Source organism: Drosophila tropicalis, unplaced genomic scaffold (assembly GCF_018151085.1).
Source record: "Drosophila tropicalis isolate 14030-0801.00 unplaced genomic scaffold, ASM1815108v1 contig_169, whole genome shotgun sequence".
NCBI classification, from domain to species: domain Eukaryota; kingdom Metazoa; phylum Arthropoda; class Insecta; order Diptera; family Drosophilidae; genus Drosophila; species Drosophila tropicalis.
The window spans coordinates 387,909-414,529 of record NW_027172614.1 but is presented as its reverse complement, the minus strand read 5'-3'; the positions used below and the strand labels follow the sequence as shown (position 1 = coordinate 414,529).

At 38.2% G+C, this 26,621-nt stretch overlaps 1 protein-coding gene and 1 long non-coding RNA gene across 10 annotated transcripts in view; one reads left to right on the top strand and one right to left on the bottom strand.

The window, feature by feature from the left end:
• The window catches only part of LOC137572053 (uncharacterized), a 34,546-nt gene that overhangs the window by 6,642 nt on the left and 1,283 nt on the right, over positions 1-26,621 (bottom strand). For 2 of the 4 annotated variants that reach the window (XR_011031519.1, XR_011031518.1), the window contains exon 2: positions 8,103-8,191. The exons of the other annotated variants lie outside the window; for them this stretch is intronic. This is a non-coding gene — a long non-coding RNA (uncharacterized lncRNA). The remainder of the gene's footprint in view (positions 1-8,102; positions 8,192-26,621) is intronic. 4 annotated transcript variants of the gene reach the window in all.
• Positions 218-26,621, top strand: RhoGEF3 (Rho guanine nucleotide exchange factor 3). Of its 6 annotated transcripts, none has more exons than XM_068283826.1 (16): positions 218-345; positions 1,110-1,254; positions 1,374-3,933; positions 3,997-4,703; positions 5,150-5,622; positions 9,342-11,101; positions 11,190-11,775; positions 12,121-12,987; positions 13,239-13,709; positions 13,994-14,113; positions 18,987-19,038; positions 21,953-22,769; positions 22,864-23,395; positions 23,466-23,628; positions 24,009-24,115; positions 24,189-26,621. In XM_068283826.1, exons 2-16 carry the CDS (start codon positions 1,126-1,128, stop codon positions 25,315-25,317), a joined length of 10,473 nt encoding a protein of 3,490 aa, XP_068139927.1. In that variant the 5' UTR covers positions 218-345; positions 1,110-1,125; the 3' UTR covers positions 25,318-26,621. The 6 variants fall into 6 exon arrangements, with proteins under 6 accessions (XP_068139927.1, XP_068139926.1, XP_068139929.1 ...); XM_068283825.1 differs by having other exon boundaries at positions 3,994-4,703; XM_068283828.1 differs by lacking the exons at positions 218-345; positions 1,110-1,254 and having other exon boundaries at positions 1,469-1,575; positions 1,646-3,933; positions 3,994-4,703.

The window sequence follows — 26,621 nt, the reverse complement described above, 5'->3', positions numbered from 1 at the left end:
GACCACAATTTTGTACGAATAGTGGTTAAAACATCGAAAAGCAATTCGAAAGCACAAAACACATACTAACTTGTGTGTTTCTGTATATATATTTGCAATTGTGAAAGTTCGTATTTAAAAAAAAAAAAAAAAAAAAAAAAACACTAATGCGTGAAAAGGGACTTGACTTAATTAAAAGCCGCTCCCTTAAATAAAAATCTGCCGAGTACTATATGCAAAAACGAATAAATTAATTATCTTATGTTTAAAAACGAAATTGAACTTATATCTCGGTTCCTTCTGTTCGGCAGGAATGACGGAATGTCGCAATTTTACCACCAATGACTCCTAAAAGTATGCCAGAAAGTATGTATGACTGAAAACTGAAAGAATACGAAAGCGAAAGCAGATTGTAAATGTATTTTTAAAATTTACTGATATTAAGATTTAATTCTTTAACTTATGTTTGATACACAGATAGCCACACCCTAAACGGAGACAGAGAGCTCAGTGTACACTGCACATATTTTTACATACATATGTATATGCATTCCATGCTCGCTCATACAATTACTGCAATGACAATACGAAGAGTGGCAAATCATAAGAATTAAATTATTTCCATATTTTGGCACTGTGATTATATAGAAACCGCATAGAAGAATAATTGGTTCTACAAAAATAAAGGCAATTAAAATTGTGTTTCTTTATCTTGCTTTATCAGCATGATAAGATTTTATGTATATTTGATTACAAGTTTTATATTTCATTAATCACAAAGAGCATGAAGAACTTATCATATTTTATCATATTTTTACATGCAAATAAAAAACTTCACACATATTCGGAAGACATATAATGGGCTAAGCATTAATTTGTATCAATATTGCTCCCAAACTTACTAAATTTTAAAAATATTATTATTCTTTGTGCGAAAATAAGTATCAAAACAATAGGGCAAATAAGTCTATCGAATGCCAATACAGCTTAGAATTATATATTTGTTCGTGGATTAGCTATTTATAAATCATGCACCAATCAAAACAAAAATTAAAATCAAACAGACAATCAATAATTTCTATATTTATTGGGTCTTCAGTATTCTCTTCGTTTTTTTGAAAATATTACAGGCATCTATAGTTAATTATGACAACTGAAACAATGGACGTCAGTTATGAGCGTGTTAAGAACTCCAAACGACCATTAAGACCAAAGGTTCTAAAACTAACCGATGTAACAATACCTCATCGCAGTCGAAAGAAAATAAAAGTTAAGGTAAATATGCTATGACAAATAATATTCTGGATTAAGTTTGAAAATTCAAATCATTCTCTCCAGTTTTGTCTATTGTAATTCTGTGTACTCTAATATTCTATTTATGCATACCCTATTAGTCGAAGGATCGTTCAACGATATCAGTGCGTGAACGCATTTACGATGATCCTGCGTATACTGAAGATATAAGCCATCTGGCAAACCCGATGCGACGAAGCAGTATATCTGGAAAGTCGACTTTAACTGAACAGAAAAATAAGTCCGGCAGTGGAACAGGTTCCAAACATTCTGCTCATTCAGAGACAGGCAGCAGTTCGCTAGGTAAACGAAGCCAGTTAACGAAAGAGTTCCTACTATATGCAGCGAACAAACAAAATCCTTTAAAAATTAGCACTGGAACTGGGGGCAGTGGATCGATGGGCTTTGACGTCGACTCAAGTAGTTCAGAGAACGAACCACTAGAACCAATCAAAGGAAGCAGCAATAGCATGACTCGCAGGGTGCGTAGTCTAGAACGGAGTTTAGCAATGTCAATAAATGAAAAGAGCGACAAGAAAGCATTGCAAAAACGCAGTTCTAAACAGAAAAGGAACTTGAGTCTGGATAACAACCGTCAGCAGCAGGTGACAACAGCGACGACCAAACAGAGTCAAGAGTACAACACCTGTGGTCGTAAGGAACGCAGTCGTATGGCCTTAGATACTAAAGCTAGTGAACTAGATGACTTGGATGATTTTTCTGTGCGTAGCTCGGCTCAAGATTCGACGATGACAGCAGCTAGCGATTCAACCAAAATGGCAATTGGAAGGCGATTTCTGCGGGGAGAAATTGGTATTAAGAGCTTTAATTATTATCTGCTGAAAGAGGGCCTTAAGAGCTCAAAGAAGTTGGTTGACAAACAGCGAAATACGGCGTCGTCAAGTGCTGCTAGTGAAAACAAACTACATGCTCGTAGCGAAGAGAATATTTATGAGGAAATATTTTTTAAGGACACAATTGGCCAGAGTCAGTCTGACGCAGTTGGTGTTGAAGCCGCTGGATCTGAGAAAGCTGAACACGTGCAACAATCGCAACAGCAACAAAGAGAGGCTCAGTCGACGGATTGTGAAATTTGTATGCAACAGTGCAACAATGAGAGTTGTGAGTATTGCCTAGAAGGTGCACATTCACAGCATCACCAGCAGCCCGTGCAGCCATACATTAGTCAAGCCAAAGTCCAGTCACTGCAACAGGATAAAAAAGGACTACCCATGACTAATGTCAATCTTCCTGCGGCTCATATTCTAGAGTTTCAGTCGTACAATCCTAACAATCCAGGTGTCTACAAAATGGAGACCACACCTGTTGCTATTACTGGCGACTACAATCCAGTGTTACAGTTTCAACAATCAACAACCACCGCCACGACCACAGCCTCAACGTCCGTCACAACAACACCCAGTGAGCAAATGCAACAACATCCGGATCATACTTATGGTGCTTACTATTCTTCACAAAATCGAACTCCTATGGGCAGCACGCCACTCACAAATCATTATGCTGTTAGTGGTATCAATGGTCAGTTATTGCTAGCCGCCGGCAATCCAACGCGACGTCCTCCCCAACAACAGCAACACTACATTGTTAGCTATCAAAATGCCAATGGTTTGACATCTCTACAGCGTCTGAATACAAAATCGTCTTCGTCCAGCGATTCCCTACCTTATCACAACAAATACAACACAATGACCCGCCTAGAGGCAAATGTATTGGCCACTACTCCCATTGCAGCAACAGGGGACATATACTACGCCATCGGAGGAGTCGGAGGCGGAATCGGGACGCATTCCTTGATGTACGCGGCAAGCCGCCCTATGGGAGGATCGCAAATACTAGTCGATTCTTCATCCTACGATCCTCCTCATATGTATAAAAGTGATTCAAAGGCCTCCATTCTAAGTGAATTCTCATTACGTAGCAGTGATAACTCTCAGCGCTATTTGAGATATCCATCACATGGCCGACATAGTCATGGTCACGGAAATTTGTTGGCATCTTACGGAAATGCGGGGCAGAGACGCTACTTTGGTAGTACTGAGAGCTGTCGCTTCGGTTACGACTGCCGTCGGTGCAGTTTAGATGGAGTGATAGGTACTACAGGCTCCTCTGTTATAATGGACAAGTGTAGCTATTCGGATAATTGCCGTTATGGATGGAATTGTGACTGTTCTTCCAGTTACTTTAGCTCCGATTTTGATGATATGTACAGCTCCATAGCACGTGGTGGAAGCAGCGGCATACCTCGTAAAACTGCTGCCGGCACCTTACCTTCCACTTCCACAACCACGGAAGTTATTCAGACAGACAGTGTGAAGCAGAAACCACAGCAGCAATACGCAGATCTCAAGCAAAATAAATACGCTCAGGACTTTTTCAAGCATGTAAATGATGTAAAACGCAGTATTTATCAATCCGAAATGCAGAGAAACAATAGCATGGAGTCAACACGACATGGGCCCAAGGGATCCACTAACAATCCATCTTCTAGTCCTAACCAAAGGCTTACCCAAGAGCTCTCCTCCCCGATGGTGACTACACTACCATTAAGTCGAGGGCGCATACCCGCTCCATCCAAGCCTACACCGGCTCCACGTACAAGCCTACAGGCCCAGTCTGCACCTATGACGGCATCCACACCAAGTAAGTAGTATAACAAGATATCACCAGTATCAAAGTTATTGACAAAGTTTTACTTTTAAGAAGAACCCACGCCGCGATCCCTAGTTAATAGTAAGTTACAGCCAAGTGAACGCCACGAATATCCATCTTTAGATCGACTCGTGGCGTCAACCACAGGTGCCATACCTAAAGACCACAGCCGATCAATGGAAGCCCAAACTGTTAGCCCAAAACTTAAATCAAAGCCGAACAGTACGGATACAAGGGACCGTAGAGATCACCGTAATGTTATTCAACATTTAAATGTGGCGTCCGTTTCCCAACAGCCGATTACCACTACCAAACGACATCATCGTGCCAGTGTGTCAAAATCTCACTCAGCCGCTCCCAGTGCAAGCACACGACGTAAAGATAATATTCCCGCACCACCTCCACCTTCTCCAGCTACGTATTCAGATCTGCAAGAACTAAAAGCAAATATGGAAGGCCTTCAAGATGATACAAAGTCGCGATCTCTGGAAAGCGAGACTAGCGAGACATTAACTGTTAATTATGATTTCAAAGCTGAAGCGAAAGCCAGAGAGAAACCGGTCAAATCGGTATTGGGAGTTTGCCTTTTAAAAGTAAAATCTTCAATCCTCACCGAAAGTAATCAAGAAACTACGGATTTTAGAACGGAATCGTTAACACCGGCTAATACCTCAACCAGTGGAGCAGAAGGGGAGGATGACGATGTGTTTTATGATGCTCGCAGCGAAGACTCTGGAGGCGGTGTGTCTCAAAATCACAAGGTAAATACATACATATGTATAAGTAATCTTTTTAATTTTACAAAGATAAATGCAGTTAAAAAACCTCCGCTCTGTGTAAAAGTACAACCTAAAATCGGTGAAATGTTTGTAACGCAGACAAGACAGTTATCATAGACACCGACATCTAAAAGGCTAGATGGTTTATTCAGTTAATTTAATATTTTCCACACTCCTTTCGTTACACAATTTAAATGTTTTCCTTCACTTATCTTAATGTGACGTACACAGAACTAGGCTTTTATCGGTCATAATCATAAGTATAACCAAATTATACTTATAATGTTTTTACCACCGGAGATAACAGAATGTTATTTCAAATAATATAGTAACTACAAATTAATAAACCAGACTAAACAACCTGGTAAATTAAGAATCGAGAAGAGATTAAAAAAGTATTGGATATTTATCTTGTCCCATTTTAATAGGGTTCTTTTTTAGATATGGGTATATTGTCGGCGCGGGATAACGAGACGCCTGACCCCACAGATGACAAAATTAGTGACACTATTTCTACACCAATTTTAAGCGTTGAAAAAGAAAATACAGAACACACCAAAAAGCCAAAGAGAAACGTATTAAAAAAGAAGGAAACGCAACCCACAGAGAGCATTGAGAGTTGCCAAATACTACAGGAGGCTAAAAGAGCTTGTACACCTAACGAAGCAGGGAGCAAAACAAAAACCGAAAATACAATTTTAGAGACGAACGTTCAGGCAACATATTCGGAGGGGCAACAGCCTCAGACCAGTTTACAACCAGCAACAAAAGCTGCTCACAGCAACTCAGCCATCCCCAACACAAGCACCGGCAACACATTATTGGAGCTTACGGAGTGCCCAACCGAATTCGAGTTCAGTTGTAAATCGGACCACACGGATAGCGCAACGTTGACGCAAAGGTATGCAACTCGGCTTAAGCTTCCTTTAACCGATTTTTTTTTGTTAGTACTTGCCAATATATATATTTTTTTTTTTTTTTGGTGTTTTTACTTGTATTGAGATTGTGTGTGTAACAATTTGTGTATTGAACGATAGATAACGAAAAAAACACTTGTTGTTTTTATCTTTTCCGGTATGAAGAAGAGTTAGGAGGAACGTGTACGCAGTAGTCAATGGACTAGGCGTTTTAATTTCTTTTGTGTGAGTGATTTATGCCACATTCAAATGTGATCAAATGCAACACTGCGAAATCAACGTCTAAGTATACATATGTACTCACTATTTGTCAAAATTGTTTTAGAGCGAGTGCTTGTTATACGTGCCTTATGTGGTAATTCTGCTTGTTAAAATTGTCCAACCTCACATTTAAAAAAAGTGAGTAACTGCAACCCTTGGTTAGTAAAGTGTAAAGAATTTGGCATCGCAAGTGAAAATAAAAACTTTCGTTTAGCTCCTAATTAGGTCAATGCAATTTGATTTTGCATATACACATATTGCATGTACATATGTATGTACATGTTTATAGACACAACCGCAAAACTGATTTAAAAGTGTAAAAACGCAGACTGTCAACTGACATCGTCAAATCCGTGTACTGTCAATATGTAAATGCATAGTTTGAAATTGACAAGTAGCAAATCTTATAATATATTATTAGAAAGAAAAATAGTCATGTAGGAAGTGAAATGAGAGAAGCGGCAGGAAAAGATACTGCTAACTAGTCAAATCAAAAGCGATACACTTAAGACAATTCACTTGGTCGGACGGAGTGAGATAAACTAAAGTGCTACGATGGAACGCTCATTAAGCCAGCAGCCTTGTCTTTATCATTGTTGGCAACCCTATTGGTGTGACCTGTCTCTGTCATCACTTTATATACATATCCTAAAATTATATGCTCACGCATCAGATACTGGAATCATAAATACCACTTGCCGGAAATACGCTTCGGAGAACGGCTTACAGCTGGAGGGGTTTAAAAGGAAAACTGAAATCCTTAATTCGGCTTGTAAAATAAAATAGAAAGTTTAAGAAACAATTAACATCAGGTTTTATATCAATTGCACTTTGCCAATTTTAAAAGTATCTAACGTATCAAAAATAATACGTTTACACTGTTCCTGGGCTAGAGAAATCTAAGATAAAATAAAAAGAAATAACCAACCAGTCAAATTAGTTTTAACATGTACGTACATGTGTGTGTATATTCTGAATAATTTTAGATAGATGCCACAAAAGCAAACTAGACGACAAACACAATTTTTATACTAATTAAGAACAAGTTCCATTTTAAAGACCAAAAAACGATAAAGAAAAAACAAACGAACTCATGGTTAACTACAGCACACAGCATGAACTTTGAATTTTAGATTTCATTAGCTGCTGAAAACTGCAAAAAAAAATTTTTTGGTCTAATGTAAACTTTTTGTGACCTTCAAAGAAAATCACTTAAATTTAGATATTTTCAATCAATACGAACGAATTGGTTGATACAAGTTAGGTGAAACTCGATTTCCATGACTATGTAACAGCAGTTGGTCATTGGCTTTTTCCAAAGATGTTTTTAGCTGACTTGTTAAGTGACTTAACTAAGCCCGGGCCAATGGCCAGTAGTCGTAGTCGAAAGTGCAAGTTGAAATATGTAAGCGAATGCAATCGATTTCGTGTCTTCATACATTGGATCGGCTTGGCGAAAATATGATTGAAATCAAGTTTTTTATACATACCTGAGAGTAGGTATTGTGGTAGTTCGTGGAATTTTCTGATATCCTATTTGGCTAACAACTATTCAGTTGGTAGCTGGACATTTATCTTGGATATACGTAAAATGTGTGTTCCTTTTTGAATAATTCCCTAGCACTATATCTTTTTGGGAAATTATTATATCTCCACTGAGATCGTCATGATAACACTGATTAAACAAAGGTTTTTTACAGTTGTGGTTTGAGTCGTGGTTTGAGTCGTAAGCTTTTTAATGTTGACATACATACATATATCACCAACAAAAGTTCAGAAAATTTAACTCGAACTTAGCATATTTAGATAAACATACAAGCCGTAACACCCACTCGTAAAATTGGAAAAAATCCAAGTTTGGTAAGAAGAATAAAGACAAGGAATACTCATATTTTCGAGTCTGTTGAACCGAGCTCCAAAAGTGTGTGAACAGTTACAAGTTTCAAGCTCTGGTCATTAAAAAATGTCATGTTAAGACTGTATTGTTCTTAAAAAACAGTCTCTTCAATAAATGTTGAAGAATAGATTATCACAAATATTTGAAAGTTACGTACATAAAATATAAATGATAGGTAAATTAATTTCGTAAAGTGCATATTGTGACCACAGAAATACACGAGCTAAAAATATCTTGACAAATGTGCAGGAATTTTCAGTCAGATCATTAATGGAGCTAACAATCCATGAAGTAAATATGTACTACCTATTTAGTTGTATGTTTTTGTTGTGTTGTCAACGAGCTGCGCTTGTAACGGCAAAATCCTTTCACCCAGCCATAATTATGTTTGCAAACTGAAAAACAAAAGTAAACGAAATTAAAAAAACCACCCCAGCGCTAATTGTCATTAATTTATGTATGTATATCTATTTACATTGACTATATGATGATAGCGCATTAATGGCCAGTTCAGGCGAAAGCTATTGATACATGAGAGAAGTTAATCTGACTAAACTTCAAATGACCCCTTTGACTCAACGTTGGAATATGTTGTAATTCGATTGCACTGAATTCCACTTGCGGCACTTGTACATACATACATACATACATGTATGTCATCCATAGCATGTGGGCATTTTCTTGACACAAACGCACTAGATATTTGGTCCATCATCCGATGAGATTATGATGCATATCTACATATGTACATATGTAGGTATGTCTATGTCTAACACATTATTCAATCTATGTATGTATGTATGTTCATATGTTACTTACAAATGTATGTTTGCATGCATTTCCTTATATACATACACATATGCATATGTAGATATTACAACAACATAATACATTTTCGAGATAATAAAAAGTTCTCCAAAATAAAATAATGCTCAAAGCAAGGTTACGTACATATTTAATTTGCTATTATACATACATATATAGATAAATGTGTCTTTTCTTCTGTCAAATCCATGTATTTATCTGTATAAGTACGTGGAATTTACGTGGCAAGACTTTTACCAATTCAAGTTTCTTTAAGCGCAATGAGTGGGTAGAACAGCTCTCCGATTATGGTGAAATGAGAAGTTGGCCTTAACATCACACATAAATACGCACATATGCATGAGCCCACATTCCAGTGAATGAAGAACGGACAGACGTTTTTTTTTTTTTTTTAGCATAGAAATTTGAATAGAAGAATTCATTTTAAGTGTGGGACGAAGCTATTATAGTTAGTGTTTTCAACTTAAATATGGATCGACCTTGATATTTACACAAGAAGGCATTTTGTTTACAGATATGGTTCATTCACTTTGGACTATCGGTTTAAAATTAAATGGAGTATAATTTCCAAAAAATTTCTAATTGAACATTGATTTATAAAGTTAAGCTTTTCTTCATAAATGTAAAACCTTAAATCTTATTCAATGTTGTGTTGAAATTGATAAAATTTTGTTCATAATATAAACAAAATTATTTTGTTGGTTCTCCTTTTTATTGCAGTAATTCTGTTGCACATAAAAATGCAATTGCTGCAAGGACTGCTCTTTCAACTGCTACACCACAGCCTCGAACAATAAGGAATCAGGACTTCTCTGGCCTTGATTCCAGTGAAGGGCAGTCGGACGATAGTCATCTAACACGAGATTCGGTGACTCGGGAATCACAGAACGACGAACTAGAGTTTTCATCATCGACCTTAGACAAATTAGACGTGAGCACCCTACCGTTGCCCGCTTTACCAAAACGACGACGTACTCGCTCACGCGTCAGACAACAACGCCATGAAATTAATGAAGATGGGGCGAATGCAGCCTTCGTGTCAGCTAAACCTGAGATAGGCACGGTACAAGGAAATACCAGAATTGGGCGATTGTCTACGTCACCACAAGAACAAAATCTGTCTGCCTTCCAACAGTACGTTGCAAAGCGACGCGAAAGTCTTGAAGCATCCAATCGAAGTTTTAACGAGAAGCTGGAGGCACGCAAAATGCATTTCCACATGGGCAGCGGTGGAAATACCGGAGATACATCTGGCGCAGCTGTGCCCACATATTTATTTGGAGAGCACTTTTACGGTGTTCAAAGCGGCCGAAAATCCATTTCACCTGCTTCAAACAAAGAGGAAATCTATTTAAACAAATCTGGTTGGGTACAGGTTAATACGAAGCGTGGGAGTTGCATTGGAGATGAGAAACAAGCAGGTAGTATCGGATATCGGCGAATTAATTACGCGCAGCAGAACGGTTCTGGTCGAGTTCTTCAACTTTCACGTCAGAGTAACATCAACAGCTCTTCTAACTTACCATTTGAGCCAAAGTTCGTAGGTTCAAAGGTAGAGGAACTGATACAGCGTAATGAAACACGACTTAATGCCATCTCAACGACACGAGGAGAATCTACACTACGACCGGGCTATCGAATCATTGACCCACAGTTGGCAAATATATTAAATGAACGTCCCGGTTTTCTGCCAGTCAAGAGCCCCAACGGTTTGGAATCCCCGCCACCAGTTACGCCTATTCTATCGCCACCACCTGCCTTTCAGGACAATAGTCTTTCACCGAGACCACTTGAACGAAGAAAGCCAAGTCGCCAACAGCAAATACAACAAATCCCATCACGACTCAATGCTCATAATGTGAACAATGGTGTAGTTGGTGCCAAGGGTATGGTTTTTTCACGTAGCTTTGAATATGATACGAGGCGACCCGCCCCCACCGACAGCTATGTGGAAACCTTTTCCCGCAGTTTTGATGGAAACTTATCAGAGCGACCAATGCCACCATTAGCTTTTCAGCGCGAGCAAGAACGCTTTCCCAATTTCAGCACATTAACAGGAAACTCTCCGAATTATTTGACCAAACGCGAGGGCGGCGGAGGTAGCAGTGGATCGCTCCGTAGTCGGGACAATTCTCCAAAATTTTTGCAGCCTCAAATTGCTAAACAGACTACCGCTTATTTAAATGCATCCATCAAAGAAGCGCCACCCGCTTACAACACGCCTAGCGTTGGGATCGTCAACAACAGTCAACCATCGAAATATTCTCCACGCGCTCGACAAGATCGAGATCTGGTGACCTTTGAACGGTCTAAGAGTCATAATATGCTTGGACGTTCCCGTAAATCCCAGTTCTGCCGCATGGCCAGTGGTGGCCCAGTTCAAGTCCACCCAACTTCTAGTCTAGGAGTGTCCCGGTTTCGTAGCTTCGATACAACAATAAACCAACGCTTGAACTCATGCGATAGTGGTGCGCGTTCAGGTAAGTAATAGTTTCTACATTGTTTAAAATGCAGTACATTTTGTAGGGATAGTACGGAATGACTCTGTTTCACCTTTACTGATTACAGACCTTTCGAATGATGAGCTAGACAACGATGATGCTGGCTCCTCCGAATTCCTTTCTACTAGCAGCTATCAATTTGCAAATGCGACAACAACCGCGGATACTGTTAGCATAAGCATATCGCCATTTAAAACACAGCGTCAACGATCACTAACTCCTGATCGAAACGAATCACAAAGTCACAGCTCTTCTAGCAGTCTGCGTAAGCAACGTTCACTGACTCCAGAGTCTCGATCAATCACTCCCGAAGAGCGACGCAAGAGGGGATCACAGACAAGTTCGCGGCAGAATTCAAGCTCAAGAAATAATACATTAGAACGAAGACAACGACACGACGAAAAAACGCCGCCAACTATGTCCCGCAGTTCTTCCAGTTCTAGCTATAGTGGTGGCGACTTGCAGCCCAATGGCAGTACTCTTGTCCCTGAAAATGTCACTGTTGCAGTAGGAATTGCACCTATTGGGGTACTAGCGGGATCGAATGTAACTCAATCTGGTGCAGGGCCTATCACCGGCAGCCATCGCCGTGCCGTGGGCAGCCGCAATGCAGTCAAGCAAGCAGAGCAGGAACATCGAATAAGACGTTCGAGGTGAGTTATTTGTATGCCTTTAAAATACTTTTAATATCTTAACAGTTAATGGGCGATGCTAGTGAAAACACTGACAATTTTCTGTGATTTTTGAGAAACTTGTTTAATGCATTGCATAGAATAATTTTAAAAGCCATTGAATAAACGCATACATATATAAATATATTTGTATATATCCTATTATAGTTGATTTGAACTTTGTACAGGATTGAAGTTTTGAAGTGTCACACTAGTAAAGCCCCTTAAAATTTAAAGATGTTAAAGGATACATTAATACACAAATTTATAGCTAAAGGTGAAGTTAATCAAAATTACAACATACATACCTTAACTATACGCAAGCAGGTCTCTTCAGTTAAGTGAGCGCTCACCAAATCGGGCCCACAACAGATCGATCGTATGTGTAGAAGGTCAGTCTGCAGGACAGACAAAGCACCTGGCAGTTGCTTATCAACAGACGCAGGTACGCCTACCCAGTGGTGGGCCTCAATCCTCAGCAGTTTTTAATTCTTCTATTCGTGCCAAGATGCTCGTAAATGAAGCATCCACCAGCGCGAGACAACAACGACAGAACGTGGACGTGGACAAACCTCGTTCTTTCGACTTTGACTATAAGAGTTGCAATCGTAGTGGGAATGGAGGATTGAGGTCCACGCAGAATAGTGGCACGATTGCTAGTGGCAGAGATAGTGGAAGCAATCAGAATCTTCGTATGGAAAGGGAAACTCGCTCATTTGATGACGACTATCGCGAAGGCCTACGTTTTCTTCAGCCTGGAAGCAGCGAAGCAACCCCAACTGTGCAATCGTCATCTACCCGTATACGAAAGTCAAATTCTCCAGTCAACTCCCGATCTCCTCAGTCATCTGGAAGTCCGCAGCAGAATTATGGGTCACGTTTGTGTGATCATGAAATGTTGCGTAAGTCGCCTATAATGAATTTTCGGAGAGGCGATAGCAACGAATACGAGCTGCCTGCGATTTTACGTAATCGTGAGACCATCAATTCTGGCGGAAATAGCGAACTTAATTTTATGAGCAATGAAACGAGAATATATGAACACCCCACGACAGTGTTAAAGCCACAGCGTCCGCTCCGACGGAGTCCAGGATCGCGTGATGACCTTACCATAGAAGTGGCGGTAGGGGTAGGCGGAGATTATATATACAGACAAGCGACATCAACTGCAAGTCAGTCAAAAAGTAACAGCAGGTATTGAGCTAAAAACAACTTCAATAAGCACTAACCCCGCTAACGTAATCTAATCAACTATGCCAGAACCCACTAAGTAAACTTATCTGAAAAGCACCAAAGCCTCGATGGGCTAAAATCCAGTTTTGAAACATTAGCTGACTAACCTAACCTAACACAAATGACCAGAAAAAATTGTTAAGTTGCATAAATGTTTTAAAAAAGATTGCGTATGTACACTAGTTAAATAACTGGGTTTCATTATATTCTAGTCCAAATACATTAGCCAGATCATCAGAAAGAGCAAACAAAAGCTATAGCAAAACTCTTAATAATTCCGACTATTGGCCATGTTGTGGGACTTGCCAACAAGCAACACCCGGTGCCACAGCAATTAAAGTACAAAAAATTGAGCATAATACCGATACAGAGATAGCAAACCCGTTACCCATAGCTCACTATACTCATATCTCTACGGTAGCCATTAATAAAGAAATGGAAGCCCCAAGGATAACTAAGCTTTCAATTCCTCAATGGTCCCTATTGTGTAGTGGGGGTGTCACCCCTTTGACAAGTCCTGACAATGTGGATGAGCGTCAACAACTGACGGCTATTGTTAAACCACGCGTAATTACATTGGCTGCCAGCTCATTGGTTTTTGTAGGAGAATCTGCTTCACCATTATCAGGAACAACAGTGGAGTGCGACGAAGGAAATCAAAAAGAAGACGTCATTGAGACTAGGTAAGTTACCTTAGCAAATTAGCTATTTAAATTAAGCCATTCTTTACACCAAGTGAAACAACTATGTATTTTTCTTAAGTTTTTCCCATGGACCCATAGGGTGAAATGATATTTTTGAATCGCCAAAATGTATGTAACGGGCAGAAGAAAGCTTTTCCGACACAATTGCACCTATGGTGCTCGAGTTTTAAAATTTGCCACGCCTTCTTCCTCTCATCCACGCTTTTAAGTTAATACTCTGTTTGTTTTAGTATTCTAATCTTATATTTTAAATCGAATTGCAGTATTCAAAATAACTTGTTGGATGTGATGGTCAAAAACAAACAGAACCAAATTGAGATTTGCCGGAGAACTAAATCTCTACCAAATTTGGAATTTCGATTAGCCGATTCAGCTAAGGGAAGGTGAGTAACTAACAATTTATTTCATCATTTATTTCATCGCAATTCAGTCAAGGCAGTTGTGGAATATTGCATGTTGCAATTAATATTAAAATTTAAATCCACAATTTATGTTTAAAAAAGCTAAATTTAAAATTTTCATGCAACTATACTTTGAAAAATCCTGATTTGACCGGGAAAATTCAACTTGGCAAACTTCAAATAATTCCCTGTATTTAAGGGGCGATTAAAATACTGGGCTCTGCTAAAGATAAAATACTACTGTTTGTGGCTGTTAAGATTTTGAAATCTGGGCCATTAAAAACTGTCTCTTTTATTTTTGCATATGAAATCAATATGTTCTTGTAACTGCATTCATTATTGACGCCACGCCGAAAAGTAGATCAGCTTTACCTTACGTAGTTATTTATTTTAATTATTTAGGGTAACTCATAATGAGCTAACATGAACAATCGATAGTTTATCGTTATATAGAGTGACCGTAGTAGGGTAGTATTATAAGAAGAGGAATTCAAATTCTCACTCTGTCCCTTTCGCCCTCCCGATCGACTCGGGTTCGGAAATTCGTGCGCGGATGTTTTCTTGAATCCGAGAGCAAAATTCTGTGTATTTTTTTTTTGTGCATGTATGTGTGAGCGCGTATTTGGCGGCAATATTAACAATTATATCTATGCACAAATGTGTGTATCTATGAAAAAAACAAATCAATAACATATTACGCAAAAAATTTAAATATCAAAAACGGTGCAAATGTCCCAACCTCAAAAAGGATGCAATGAACAGGAAGCCGAAGAGCTGCTCGTCTTCTGCACTGTAGGTATCCAAGAGGATGCTAATACCAAAGCCTGTGCCGGCATTCCGGTTGGCCCTGATAGTGGGCGTGCCTCAGCAAATGGATTTGATACCGGAGAAATAAATAACCAAGACGTGGAGGACACGAGTAAATGGTATTTAAGACCTGTTACAACAACCTTATGTAAGCAGACAAGAACAGCAAATTACAACGTGAAACGTGAAAATGTCAGAGTTGTCATCAACGAAGTGAGCAAAAGTGCAATGTAAGTCATCCACATAAGTTAATTTGTGTGCGTACTTGCATACCGACTCAAAACTTATCATGTAGCCATGTATTATGGGAATATGGATTGAGATTCGTTGTTATCTACATAGTTCATTCATATGTATCTACACATTTAACACTAGAACACATCTGCACATATGTATGTACATACGTAGATACATAAGTGCAGAACATGCATTTTAGGTATGCATTTGCGTCACACACTCACACAGACATAATACATATATATGTACATTCATACACATACATACATAGATGCATGCCAATATTGTGTTCCTTTTAGTGGTGGTGGCAAGTAGCAACTGGTTCAAGTATTTTTACTTCAACCCCTCGTTCGGACTTCTTTTTCATTGCACAGCTGCTGCATCTGTGGCTGCTTATTACTATAACCTTTGCGTAGGGTATTTTTAAAAATTGTTCAAATGTTTATAACGGACAGTCCGTCCATTCGTACGCCTGTCAATCTGTTTGTCCTAGGATAGCGGATTTGTTTGGTTGTGCAAGTACTATACATTTTTCGCATCATTGATTTTTTGATGAGAGTGACACCGTGACGTCTGCTACGTATGATTCTTCGTATTTGAATTGCCTCCAATCAGCCATGTAAAATTTGCTTATGACCTGTTGACCACCCTTTATGTTTTTTTACGGGTTGTCAGCCTACAACCGTGAATATTTGGGACACATTTTTGAACCTCTTCTGCCCCATAAAATTGCGCAACTCATCTATCCCAGAAGGCCCTTTTTCAGTTATTTGTTAAAAAAAAGTGTAAGATAAATCTTAAAGTGCCTTTTTAAAAAATATTTCTTTAATACCTAGCAGTGTGGGCTTCAAATTTAACTACCTTTCCAACGCTACATATATATATTAAATTTGGCAGAGAACTTGCTTTTATAGGGTTAAAAAAAAAAACATGAGCCATATCTGTGCTAGAAAGAACTTTTACTACGAAATACGTTTGCTTACGAAAATGAATTGGAACTTGCTCTGATTCTCTAGTTAGTGGAGTGACACTGGTCATTTAAAGCACAAATGCATCATGCATCGACTAGCAGCAGACAAGAAAACGAACGTACGGCCAACAGATGTGCTGTTTGCATTTAAACTTTCTCTGATGATCCGGTGTAGCGTACAAAAACAATTCAACAATGTTTAATCCAAATCATTTGATGGTCGATGGATATTCGTCGCAGACTTTCTAATTTTGCTTTCTAATGTTCCTAATGCCTCCTTGAACAATAAATATGATTGCATGTGTCTTCCAGATTTCTTATCCGATATTTATGTAATTGAATATTTAATTTAAGTTTGTCAATATGTACGCCGAATAAAAATGTAAAATGAAACACAGATTTGCCAGATGATAATGGCGTATCACATGTAATGAGGTATAACTAATAAGGAAATTATAGGAAAATTGTAGGAAACTATCCTGTCCCTTGAGTATGTATGAGTATGTGTTTACCCCATACAATTCAATCGCGATACAAAAACTTCTGATATTTTACTGATAATAATATGAAACCGATTTCGTCATACTGCTCAATACCATATTTGTTGTCTGCAAGCAATGCTAGCACCACTGCCTAGCGCAGTAGCCACGTAAACAATTTTATGTGGAATTAAAAACTAATGATAAAAATAAAGGCACCAGCGATAGTGCCTATTTGTAATCAACAAACAGAAGTCGACATTAAGAAGGTGTCATCACACAGGTATTTAAAGAGATAGAATACATATATGGAGGCATATTGAACGGCAGACAAAAGAAACCAGAGAGCCAGGTTAACTTTGATGGGGTCGAAATGTGTGTATTGTGGGTAATGAGAGACTTCTCAATAGAGAAGATCCAAACAGGTAAAAAAGGTATGAAAAAAAGCTATTGATTAAAGTCTGAATTACATTGGTGTTTGGATTTCCAACAATACTGTAATTGCTTAGTTCTCGACAACTTAAAAAAACATTGCATAGGCGAAACATACCATTGGATCCCACATCTATTTAGATTGTTTATACATTAATTTTAACAAATTTGTCCTTCATGAAGATCAGGCTCCATGGGCGTCGATAAGATTGAATTAATTATTAAAAGGAAGGATTAATTTTTCTTTGATGTTGTCGAAGTAGAGTCTATTTAATGCTCCTCGTGAGGTCGAAAAAGTTGAGGTTTATGTTAAGCCTGCGGCACAACACCAGGAGAAACATCGGCACCATACTGTCAAATTCTGTCCTTGGCCGCCGTAGTTTTTTCCTCAGGTATGTAACGACCTGTTTGCGGCATTTATTTATTTTCAGAGTGAAAAACCAGTTTTAGGCTATAGGCAGCCTTTCGTCAACAACATGTGTACCTGGATACTTATAAAAGTATGTGTATTTTCTGACCCTGCATGTTTTTTGCATTAAAAAAAGTAACAAATTTTTTTGTTTCACTTATCGGACTCCTTGGTGTAAATTGCAAACAGCAAGAATACGCCTGTAACCTTGTGCCTTGTCGAGAAGAAACAAGACCTGGTCGTTTTCTGTGAATTCAGATAGGACTACTGTAATATATAGATCCCATAATCCAAAGGCCAAAGACTTCGATGTTGTCACGGAATTATCGTTAAATTTAATATTTGAAAGATTATGACACCCTTACTCGTTCTGTAGGGATGTAAATATTAATGAAAAGCTACTTGTACAAATGCCCTTCTATTTCCGTTACAATCAACGTCAGCTATGAATATTTCGACAATGGCCTTAAGAGGAGTTTTGCGATGTCATAGAGAAAAACAACAACGGTCGCTTTTAGATATTTACAATTTTGTAAGTCAGCCATCGATCGAGAGTTCTGAAAACAGAAAAGAGAGCCGAAAAACTCAGGCAAAGGAAAATCAGTGAAACTTCAATTTAACCATTTAGGTGCGCGTCTCAGATACCTCGAAACGCAGACCTGTACTCTCAGTCAGGAATGTTTCGATAGCAAAATGCAGCTCAAGAGCATCAGAAAAATCTATAGCATGAGGGTTGCATAGTTCGTCCTTTGCAACGAAGATCAGTCTCTTTCTAATCAACGAGACGTGCGGTTCTGTTGTGAAATATTTGGTGTATAGAAGACCACATATATTCAATATCAAGCAGACACCATTGATCATGGTAAAATATTAAAAGTGCCTTGTACTGACTCAGTTTAACTTGCCAATATTTCTTTTGACGAGGAAATATGGCCTTCTATCAGAGTCAGTTTCAACCAGATTTCGTGTCCAAAATAGATAGAAGTATTTGCCACAGTCGTAAATCGACGGCTGGTTTGAAGGATATGCAAAGTAAAATACATTCAAAAGGACGTCGCTTTAATACCTTACAACGGTGAGCCTAATGAGGGTTAAAGCAGCTTTTCTACCATGTGGAAGTGTCATCTATATCTGGGTTTTAAGATATATTGTATTTACAACATCAATCCTGTTGCAAATCATACCTGGCTTTCCTTAAGCCGGAGTTTTTGTTGGCTTGCTTCTATTCACTCAGTAAAATTTACATTTCTTGGAATTTCTTTCTTTTTGTTTCTTCAAAAAGATTCATTAACCAAGTTTCCATTCGAAACAATACCTTACTGCTATATATACAAAATTATATAGTCCGCTACATTTTTACAAGCAGGCCATGTGGAGCAGTAAACCTTTGCGTTTGAACGAACAGCTGTGCTTGTTCTTCGATCATTTTTTATTACATGCTTAGCTACTAAACATGTTTGTAAAAACATTAAAATTGTCTTGGATTAACTAACGGATTTCATTTTGTTTTTTTCGTTTCAGTTTTCCTAAAAGCGTTTTTGATATAAAATGCAATACTCACACCGTTGGCTTGGTGAGTTATATTTGCTTTGAATATTTTCGACTGTTTCAATGTGTATTCCTTTTACTGCACCGCGACGGTTAATAATAATTTATTAAAAATCGTAGTCATAGTATTTATTTTTTCCTTTATGTAATAATAATCCTCATAGAGTTGGTTGTTTGGCTTCTCCACTGTATCGCATTACAGAAAGTAGAAAACAAAAATAAAAGACAGCTGCCGTATTTCCTGCCGTATTCCAACGTTGAATGAGCGACTGCAACAGCTGCAATTCCGAGGGTGTCACGCGCTGGTTCAGGAAGAGCTACACATGTACATATGCATGTTGTGTCTACACAAATGTATGTAGATATACATATGTATCTCTAGTTGTGGTTTGTAGCCATAGCCATCCTCATAAGGCATATGTATGTATTTTGTACTCTGAGTGCATTAAAGTTTACTCAGTAGAAATTTAAAAATACAAATGTACATATGCCTTCTATGAAGCTGCACCATGAAAGCGATTATTTTTTAGCTTCACTGAAGAAGCAGTACAATGTCACGAACAGCATGAAGACGTATTTAACAGCCGCAACTTGAAATCGTATTAAACGGAATTTTATAAGTAATTTCATGTGGGAACACCAAGTCACATTGAATATGTACATAGGCATTTACATACATTTGTACATACATACATATACATACATATATATTTCGATTAGTCCGAAGATGCATGTGATACGTAGTCTCTTTTGCATCGTCATGCCAGCTAAGAAGTATACATATGTACATGTGTATGTATTCATACTTATTTCTCATGGAACAAACTACCTGGGATGAAGAGTTCATTTGCTAAATACAGATTACGTATTTTTGTTAACTCTATCTAGAAAAAGGGTATCTAAAAGTTGTCGCACGACCTGTAGTAATTTTTATATTATATGTAACAATATATGGATTTATCTAACCGCAGCTACAGCCAGGCCCTATAAATGAACCTGAGAAATTGATATTTATTATCGATGGAATTGATGTTTACCAACATAACAGATACAAATGTATGTACATACATACATATACTTGTTTTCTGCTGCTTTCTGTTTCATTTCTTTCAAATCTTCAAGAAATGCTTCTTGATTTGTTTATGAAAATATTTGAAAAGCCAAAAGGAAAAGCATTTCCGTTTTTGTGTTGTGTTTTAATGAGTTTTTCAGTCACATGTTTGTTTACTGTAGACAGGTTCAATGCGCTCATAAATTAAACGTTTGGTGCAATCTTCCTGTTCTAACAATAGGCGTTTAGATCGTGTGTTACAGGGATGTTAGTTGAAAGGTGGTAAATGATGTGAAGGAGATGAGCCAAGGAAAGGCATGTAAATTAATTGAATTGTTATCGCTTTGCAGCTGATTTAATTGAATTCAATGCGTTTCTCAACCAAAGGATAAAAGCTAATCAAACGAAACAAAAAAATTTAGACTTGTGGCAAGGTCGGTAACAATAGCCTGACCCAGACAAACCAACAGCAATTCGCAGCGTGGGCTTGGCAATGTTAGTGCTAATCTAATCAAGTCACTTCACTCCCGACTCGAATTGTATGCATAGCTCACAATAACCAACCAATAGACTCGTTTATATTATACAACAGAGAGTGACCCCACAAGAAGCAGCCAAAGAACACTTTAATGTTTATCAATCAATGGTGATATCGTTCCCATTAACAAAAGGCCATACGGCTCGCGGCACTCAACACTCGGCCAGCAGAGCGCGTCGCATTTGCAATTCTCAGTACAATCAGCAATCGCTGACAATCAGTTATTATTTATCACTTCGCTTGATAGCACCTGACTGAGGCAACGGTGACTCTAGGATAGATCGAAATTTTTTAGCTACATATTATACTATCAGTTGGCTACATTCCTGCTTCACACTATGAAAAAGCTGATAGTGCCCACGATTATGGATACTTATGGCCTGATCAAGTTTTGGGATTTCGACGCTGGCACTCCTGACTACGTTGCGTGTGAGCAGCCAGCTATGTCAGACAAGAAATCCCGCAACATACAGTTTGTAACTAATGATCCTTTGCCTTGGATGGGGCAAGTGGAATACAAGTGGAATGGGCAATTCTTACAGGTCAGCTAATACCCATTGTCCAGTCAGAGTGATAACTTCTTTGCCCGTCTACTTTACGTCTGATAATTTTTTCACCATTTACCAAAAAACTTTAACATTAGTTACGTCAATGAAAGGTGCACCAGTTTGTTTTATTTTATCGGTGTTTGAAATACAATTAAAACAAGTTTAAATTGTGAAAATAAATTTTTGATATCTTGGAAAATTGATTTTGAATAAACGATGGTGTGTGTCTGTGTGTGTTTTTTTTTTAAATTTTTTCCTTCAAAGTCTATTTATTATTATCGGTGTCGGTGTCAGTGGCAGCATCAGTATCTGTGCTTGTTTTTCTTGTCAAAAAAAGCAAAGCTAGATAAATCTGTATTATAGTATATACTTTTTCCAACTTATCTATAAACTTTTTAAGGCGTTCCAACGCATTCAACATATTATGCGTGTAGTACACCTGTGAACGTTGAAAATTACAACGAATCTCATGCGAATTCCTGTGGCATTGTTCATTATTTTAGATATTTTTACATACACATACATATGTATGTACATACATATATACAAATATATGTATGCATAGTAAAGAGAGCAGCAGCCGACCACATGCCAATGCATGTCATATTTGTTGTTACAATAAATCATACTGACCGAAACACGCTCTTATACATATATTAGCAGGGTTCTTTAACAAAGCAGGTCCAACATGATAAGACATAAAAGCTTGCGTGTATTAGTGTATTAGTCAAGGGGAGGCCATCGCCTCTTCACATAGCGCTAATCATGTCATTTGCCTAATTCAACTTTCTTTTCCTTACAGTCACAACAGATGCGAGCCGTATCAAGTCCTGCATTGACAGACTCCGAATCCACACAAAGGAATCTCCAAAATAAAAATACAGCACTGGCCAACTTTGCAGACAACGGCTGCTACAATTCAGAAAGTGGAGGCTTTGGTGTGTTGCAGAAGTTTAAACGCACTTTCAATAATTTCCAACAACGCAACCAACTTAATATTACTCATATGCCAGCAAAGCCTACTAAGCCCAAGTCATCCCCCACGACACCAACAGGCACTATTACAGCTGCACTTCCGCCAACTGCCTCTTTTACAGCGCCCTTGGGCATTGGGACAACAGCACAAGAACCAATTGTTGAGGTTAATGACGCAAGTTCTGGAAAATATCGTTTTGGACCCCTGATTTGGCGTTCATCAAAAGAACGCCGCAAGACCAAATTTAATCGACGTGACAAATGTAATTCAGGCGATTCGGGTATTCAGGTCGAGCTTGAACAAGATGACCATTATCAGGTTGCTCGATTACATGATGGAGCCGCAAACGCTTCTATTTGTGAACTGGAATCAGAGACAGCCACTAACATGCCTGCTGAAATAAAATCGCGTATAATACGCCGCACTAAGTCTGCAAAAACAAGCGGCATTCTCAATACTAATGCGACGAAAAAGGCTAGTACAAAGTCTAAAATAAGCAAGCACATCGATGAAATAGAGCGTGAAGCTCCTGAATCATTACCAACCCGATCTTTAAGCCAACCAAATGGACTTGAACATTATGGCATTAAACGAATAGATATGGAGGATAGCGATAGCGACAGTGTCGCTTCACATGATGAAGGTAGTCATTCTTTGTATTATACACTCTGTAATTCAAAATCAGTAATATTATATATGTGAAAATTGAAACGTCAAATCATCATTACTCCTTATAGCTAGCACCTACTATCCCGTTATTTTTGCGGAAGTACTTTACAATTTTACTGCTGGAGGAGCGCAGGAATTAGGACTAGAGCGCGGCACGTTGATCGAGATATTGCGAAAGGAAGTTGGACCTTGGTGGTTCGGGAGGATTCGAAAGGGCGACGTTAGTATAGTGGAGGAGATCCTCGATCATGAACTGGGATGGTTTCCAAAGGAATTTGTGCGCATAATTCACTGCCCGGAAACTGATACCTTCTTCAACTCTCAAAAGGCAAAAGATGAAGAAGCGCAAACGCTTGAAGGTGAATCCCAACCCGTTACCCTGACTGAATTTTCCGATGATCCGGACGCCACAATGATAATGGATCAAAGCAATATAACCACAATAATTATAGAAGCGTCGACCCCTCTGACTGCTCCCCTGTCAACTATTCCAGCCAATGTGCCATTGGACAACGCAGCTGTCCTTCGTCGCAGTGCCGTTCGCGAGTTGCTTGAAACAGAAGCTAATTATGTGAAATTGTTAGCTTCGATATGTGATGGGTAAGTGCTGAATTAAACAATTATTAAACGGTGCACTCAATACTAATATTTTCATATTTATTATCTATAGATATTTGCCGGCAATGAGCAAGCGCATCGACATATTCTCGCCCAACAGTATTCGCCTGATATTCTCTAATATATCAGTCATCTACAAGTTTCAGAGAAAATTTCTTCAGACTTTGCGGAGCGGCATAGAACAGGACCAAATCGCAAAGGTTTTCCTCAATATGGTGAGGTTTAAAAAACACTTAGTATTTTTGTGATAAACTCATGAGCTGAAATGGTATACTATAAATTAAAGTCGACAAATTGTATGCATATGTACATATGTGTACATTGTTGATCAGCATCAAGAGTCGAGTTATAATGTTCGTCAGTTCCTTCGTCGGACTACTTATGGATCTTACGCTAGATTCACCAAATTCGAAAGTTGACTCCTGACGAAAAAAAGGGGGAAAAAAAAATTCTCCGAAATATTTGGAGAATTGCAAACCAGCATGTGAATTTAAATCTTATTTATTTGAAGTTCTTATTTATAGTATACCGAAGTCGGCGCGACGTCTTGCATATATTTTTTTGTTAATATCGAAATTTCATAATTTGATTCTAGCATAAAGGGTTTCTTTGCTACTCCACTTATTGTAATGCCTACCCGCGCGCTTTAATTGAACTCGAGTCTTATGATCGCGTAAAAGATGCCCGCATCATATTGGAGAAGTAAGTTCGTATATTTAATGATCAAGACCAGTTTTTTTTGTAATTTGTATATGTTTTCATTTAACACTATTAGTTGCCGTGAGTCTGAGAATCTAGCCGAGTTGCCGCTTTCTGCTCATCTGCTGGCGCCTGTACAACGCATCTGTCGTTATCCGCTACATCTGAGCGAGATTATGAAAAACGCGCTGGTCCATACCGAAGAGCTTGCCAAGGGCAACCCTGGTACCACAGCTACCATTGATTATGAGCAATCCGATGTAACACAGTTGGACATTCCAGATTCACAAGAAACTGTACATCAAGCTCTGCAGGCAATGCGCGGCATTACAGAAGCTGTAAATGAAGGAAAACGGCACAGCGAGACCATTGCCCGCCACCAGTCAAGTTTTCAAAACTTTAAGGGTCCGCCATTACATCTGCACAGCACTCGATTTTTCCTGCAAATTGATGCCACCCGTCAGAAGCAAAACCTGTGGAACAGCAGCTATACTTTGTTCCTGTTCGATAATCAACTCGTTTACTGCAAGCGTGACATTATCAAGCGTAGCCACTTTATGTATAAAGGACGCGTTTTTCTTGACTCCTGTCGTGTAGTAAATGTCCGTGACGGAAAGATGTTTGGTCACTCAATAAAAAACTCGCTCCGGATATACTGCGAGTCGCAGGCTAAGTGGTACGACTTTAGCTTCCGTTCGGCTACCCGCAAGCATCGTTTTCTTAATACTTTGGCTTTAGAACGGCAATTTGGGGGCAAGGTCTTGTATGTGTCGGAGATGACTGGCTTTGAGTACAACTATGATCAGAGGCCCGGTGACTACTCTGATCATTCGGATATTGATCAAGCGGACTCGGAACACAACTTGGGCGGTGGCGGTGGTACAACCTCCGCTAGTGGCGATAGTTCTGTGCCAGAATCACCAGCCAAGTATTCGGATACGTTGCCCAAGAAATCGCAATCCCGCGACTCCATCGCTACAGGAATTGCGTGTCAGCACACAATAACAGACAGCTCAATTGTATCTACAGGATCACTAGGTCGACGGCGACTAGGCAATTGGTTTGGACGCAAACCCAAAAGCAGTAATTGTACACCAAGTCAATCGCCCACTCACAAACCACACTTTGATGCAAATGTAACACTAACAGAAGCTGGTGTGGCTGCCATTGAGTTGGCCGAAGGTACTGCTGCACTCCAGCAGTAACTCTACCTTGCACTTGGAAAATACATACATACATATACATATTCACATAAATTCATACCAAAATACGCGCAACCTACAAGATATAAAATATTCAAGACAAGTAGAAGTAATATTGAAACTGCATTTACAAATAGAATCAAGTGCATAAGTAAGTTAATTTATGTCATCCTCATATCTACAATAAGTTATTTTTTTTATTTAAATAATATTACCTAAACATTAATATGTTTTAAGTTCAAGTGTTGTTATGGTTTTTATAACCCAATTACAATTTAACAAATTTTGTTCATTGTTTGTCCATATTATCACGAAAAAGTGATTAATTGTTAGCCCACAATGTTTTTAATGTTTTTTTATATATGTACAAATGAAATGTGATTGGTTTGGGTTTTGAGAACGCTATCTCTTCCAACAACCGAATATATCTAAAAAAAAAAAAAAAAAAAAAAAAAAAAAAAAAAACATCCTGACTTGAACATAAATGGAAAATATCCGTTATTCTTAACTGTTGAACAGCTCCTTTCGCAATTTAAATATATAAAAGGACAACAAAGTATTAAAAGCATTGCGATTCATGGTTAATCTTAAGGTTTTTTTTATTTAAAATTCCGTCGCAGAGGCGTTACGATGTCATTGTGATTGATTGTATCTATCGTTATAAAGAAAAATGAATATACATATATATTACGTATAAATATTTACATATATACATATTGTAGTTCAGCATATGGTAGTATATCCAAATTGCTTTCTTATAAATTTGGTCAGATACACATATTGTTAAAAAAAAACCCACAAACACACACGAGCGAATTTAATTATTTTTTTCCCAAATATGTGTATCTCCATTATAGAGTTAATGTTAAACTTAAACAGTCGGCCAAAGTAAGTTGAGCAATTTTAAGGCAACGGTTATGTTATGTGAAAATTTTGAAAAATATCTTTTAAGCAATTTTCTATTTGATAGAGAGGTGTCTGAAATGGGAGTTTCAAAATGTTGTGTAGTTTGTACTTAGTTAACTTTAACGTTTCTTTCTTCTTTTGAAAGAACGACTTTCCAGAACAAGAGCACAGAATATTCTAAGCAGAGAATGGAGTCTTTGCCTAGCAATTTATTATAAATTGAACATAAAGTTTAAAAATATTTAAAATACAAAGCTATAACGTACACAACCATATACAATACATACAAACATATGCCCCATATGCCAAAGTAATATAAATATTTATAAATATACATATATATGTAAATACATATATATGTAAGTTCGTTATTCCAAATAAATAATTTTAACAAATAACAA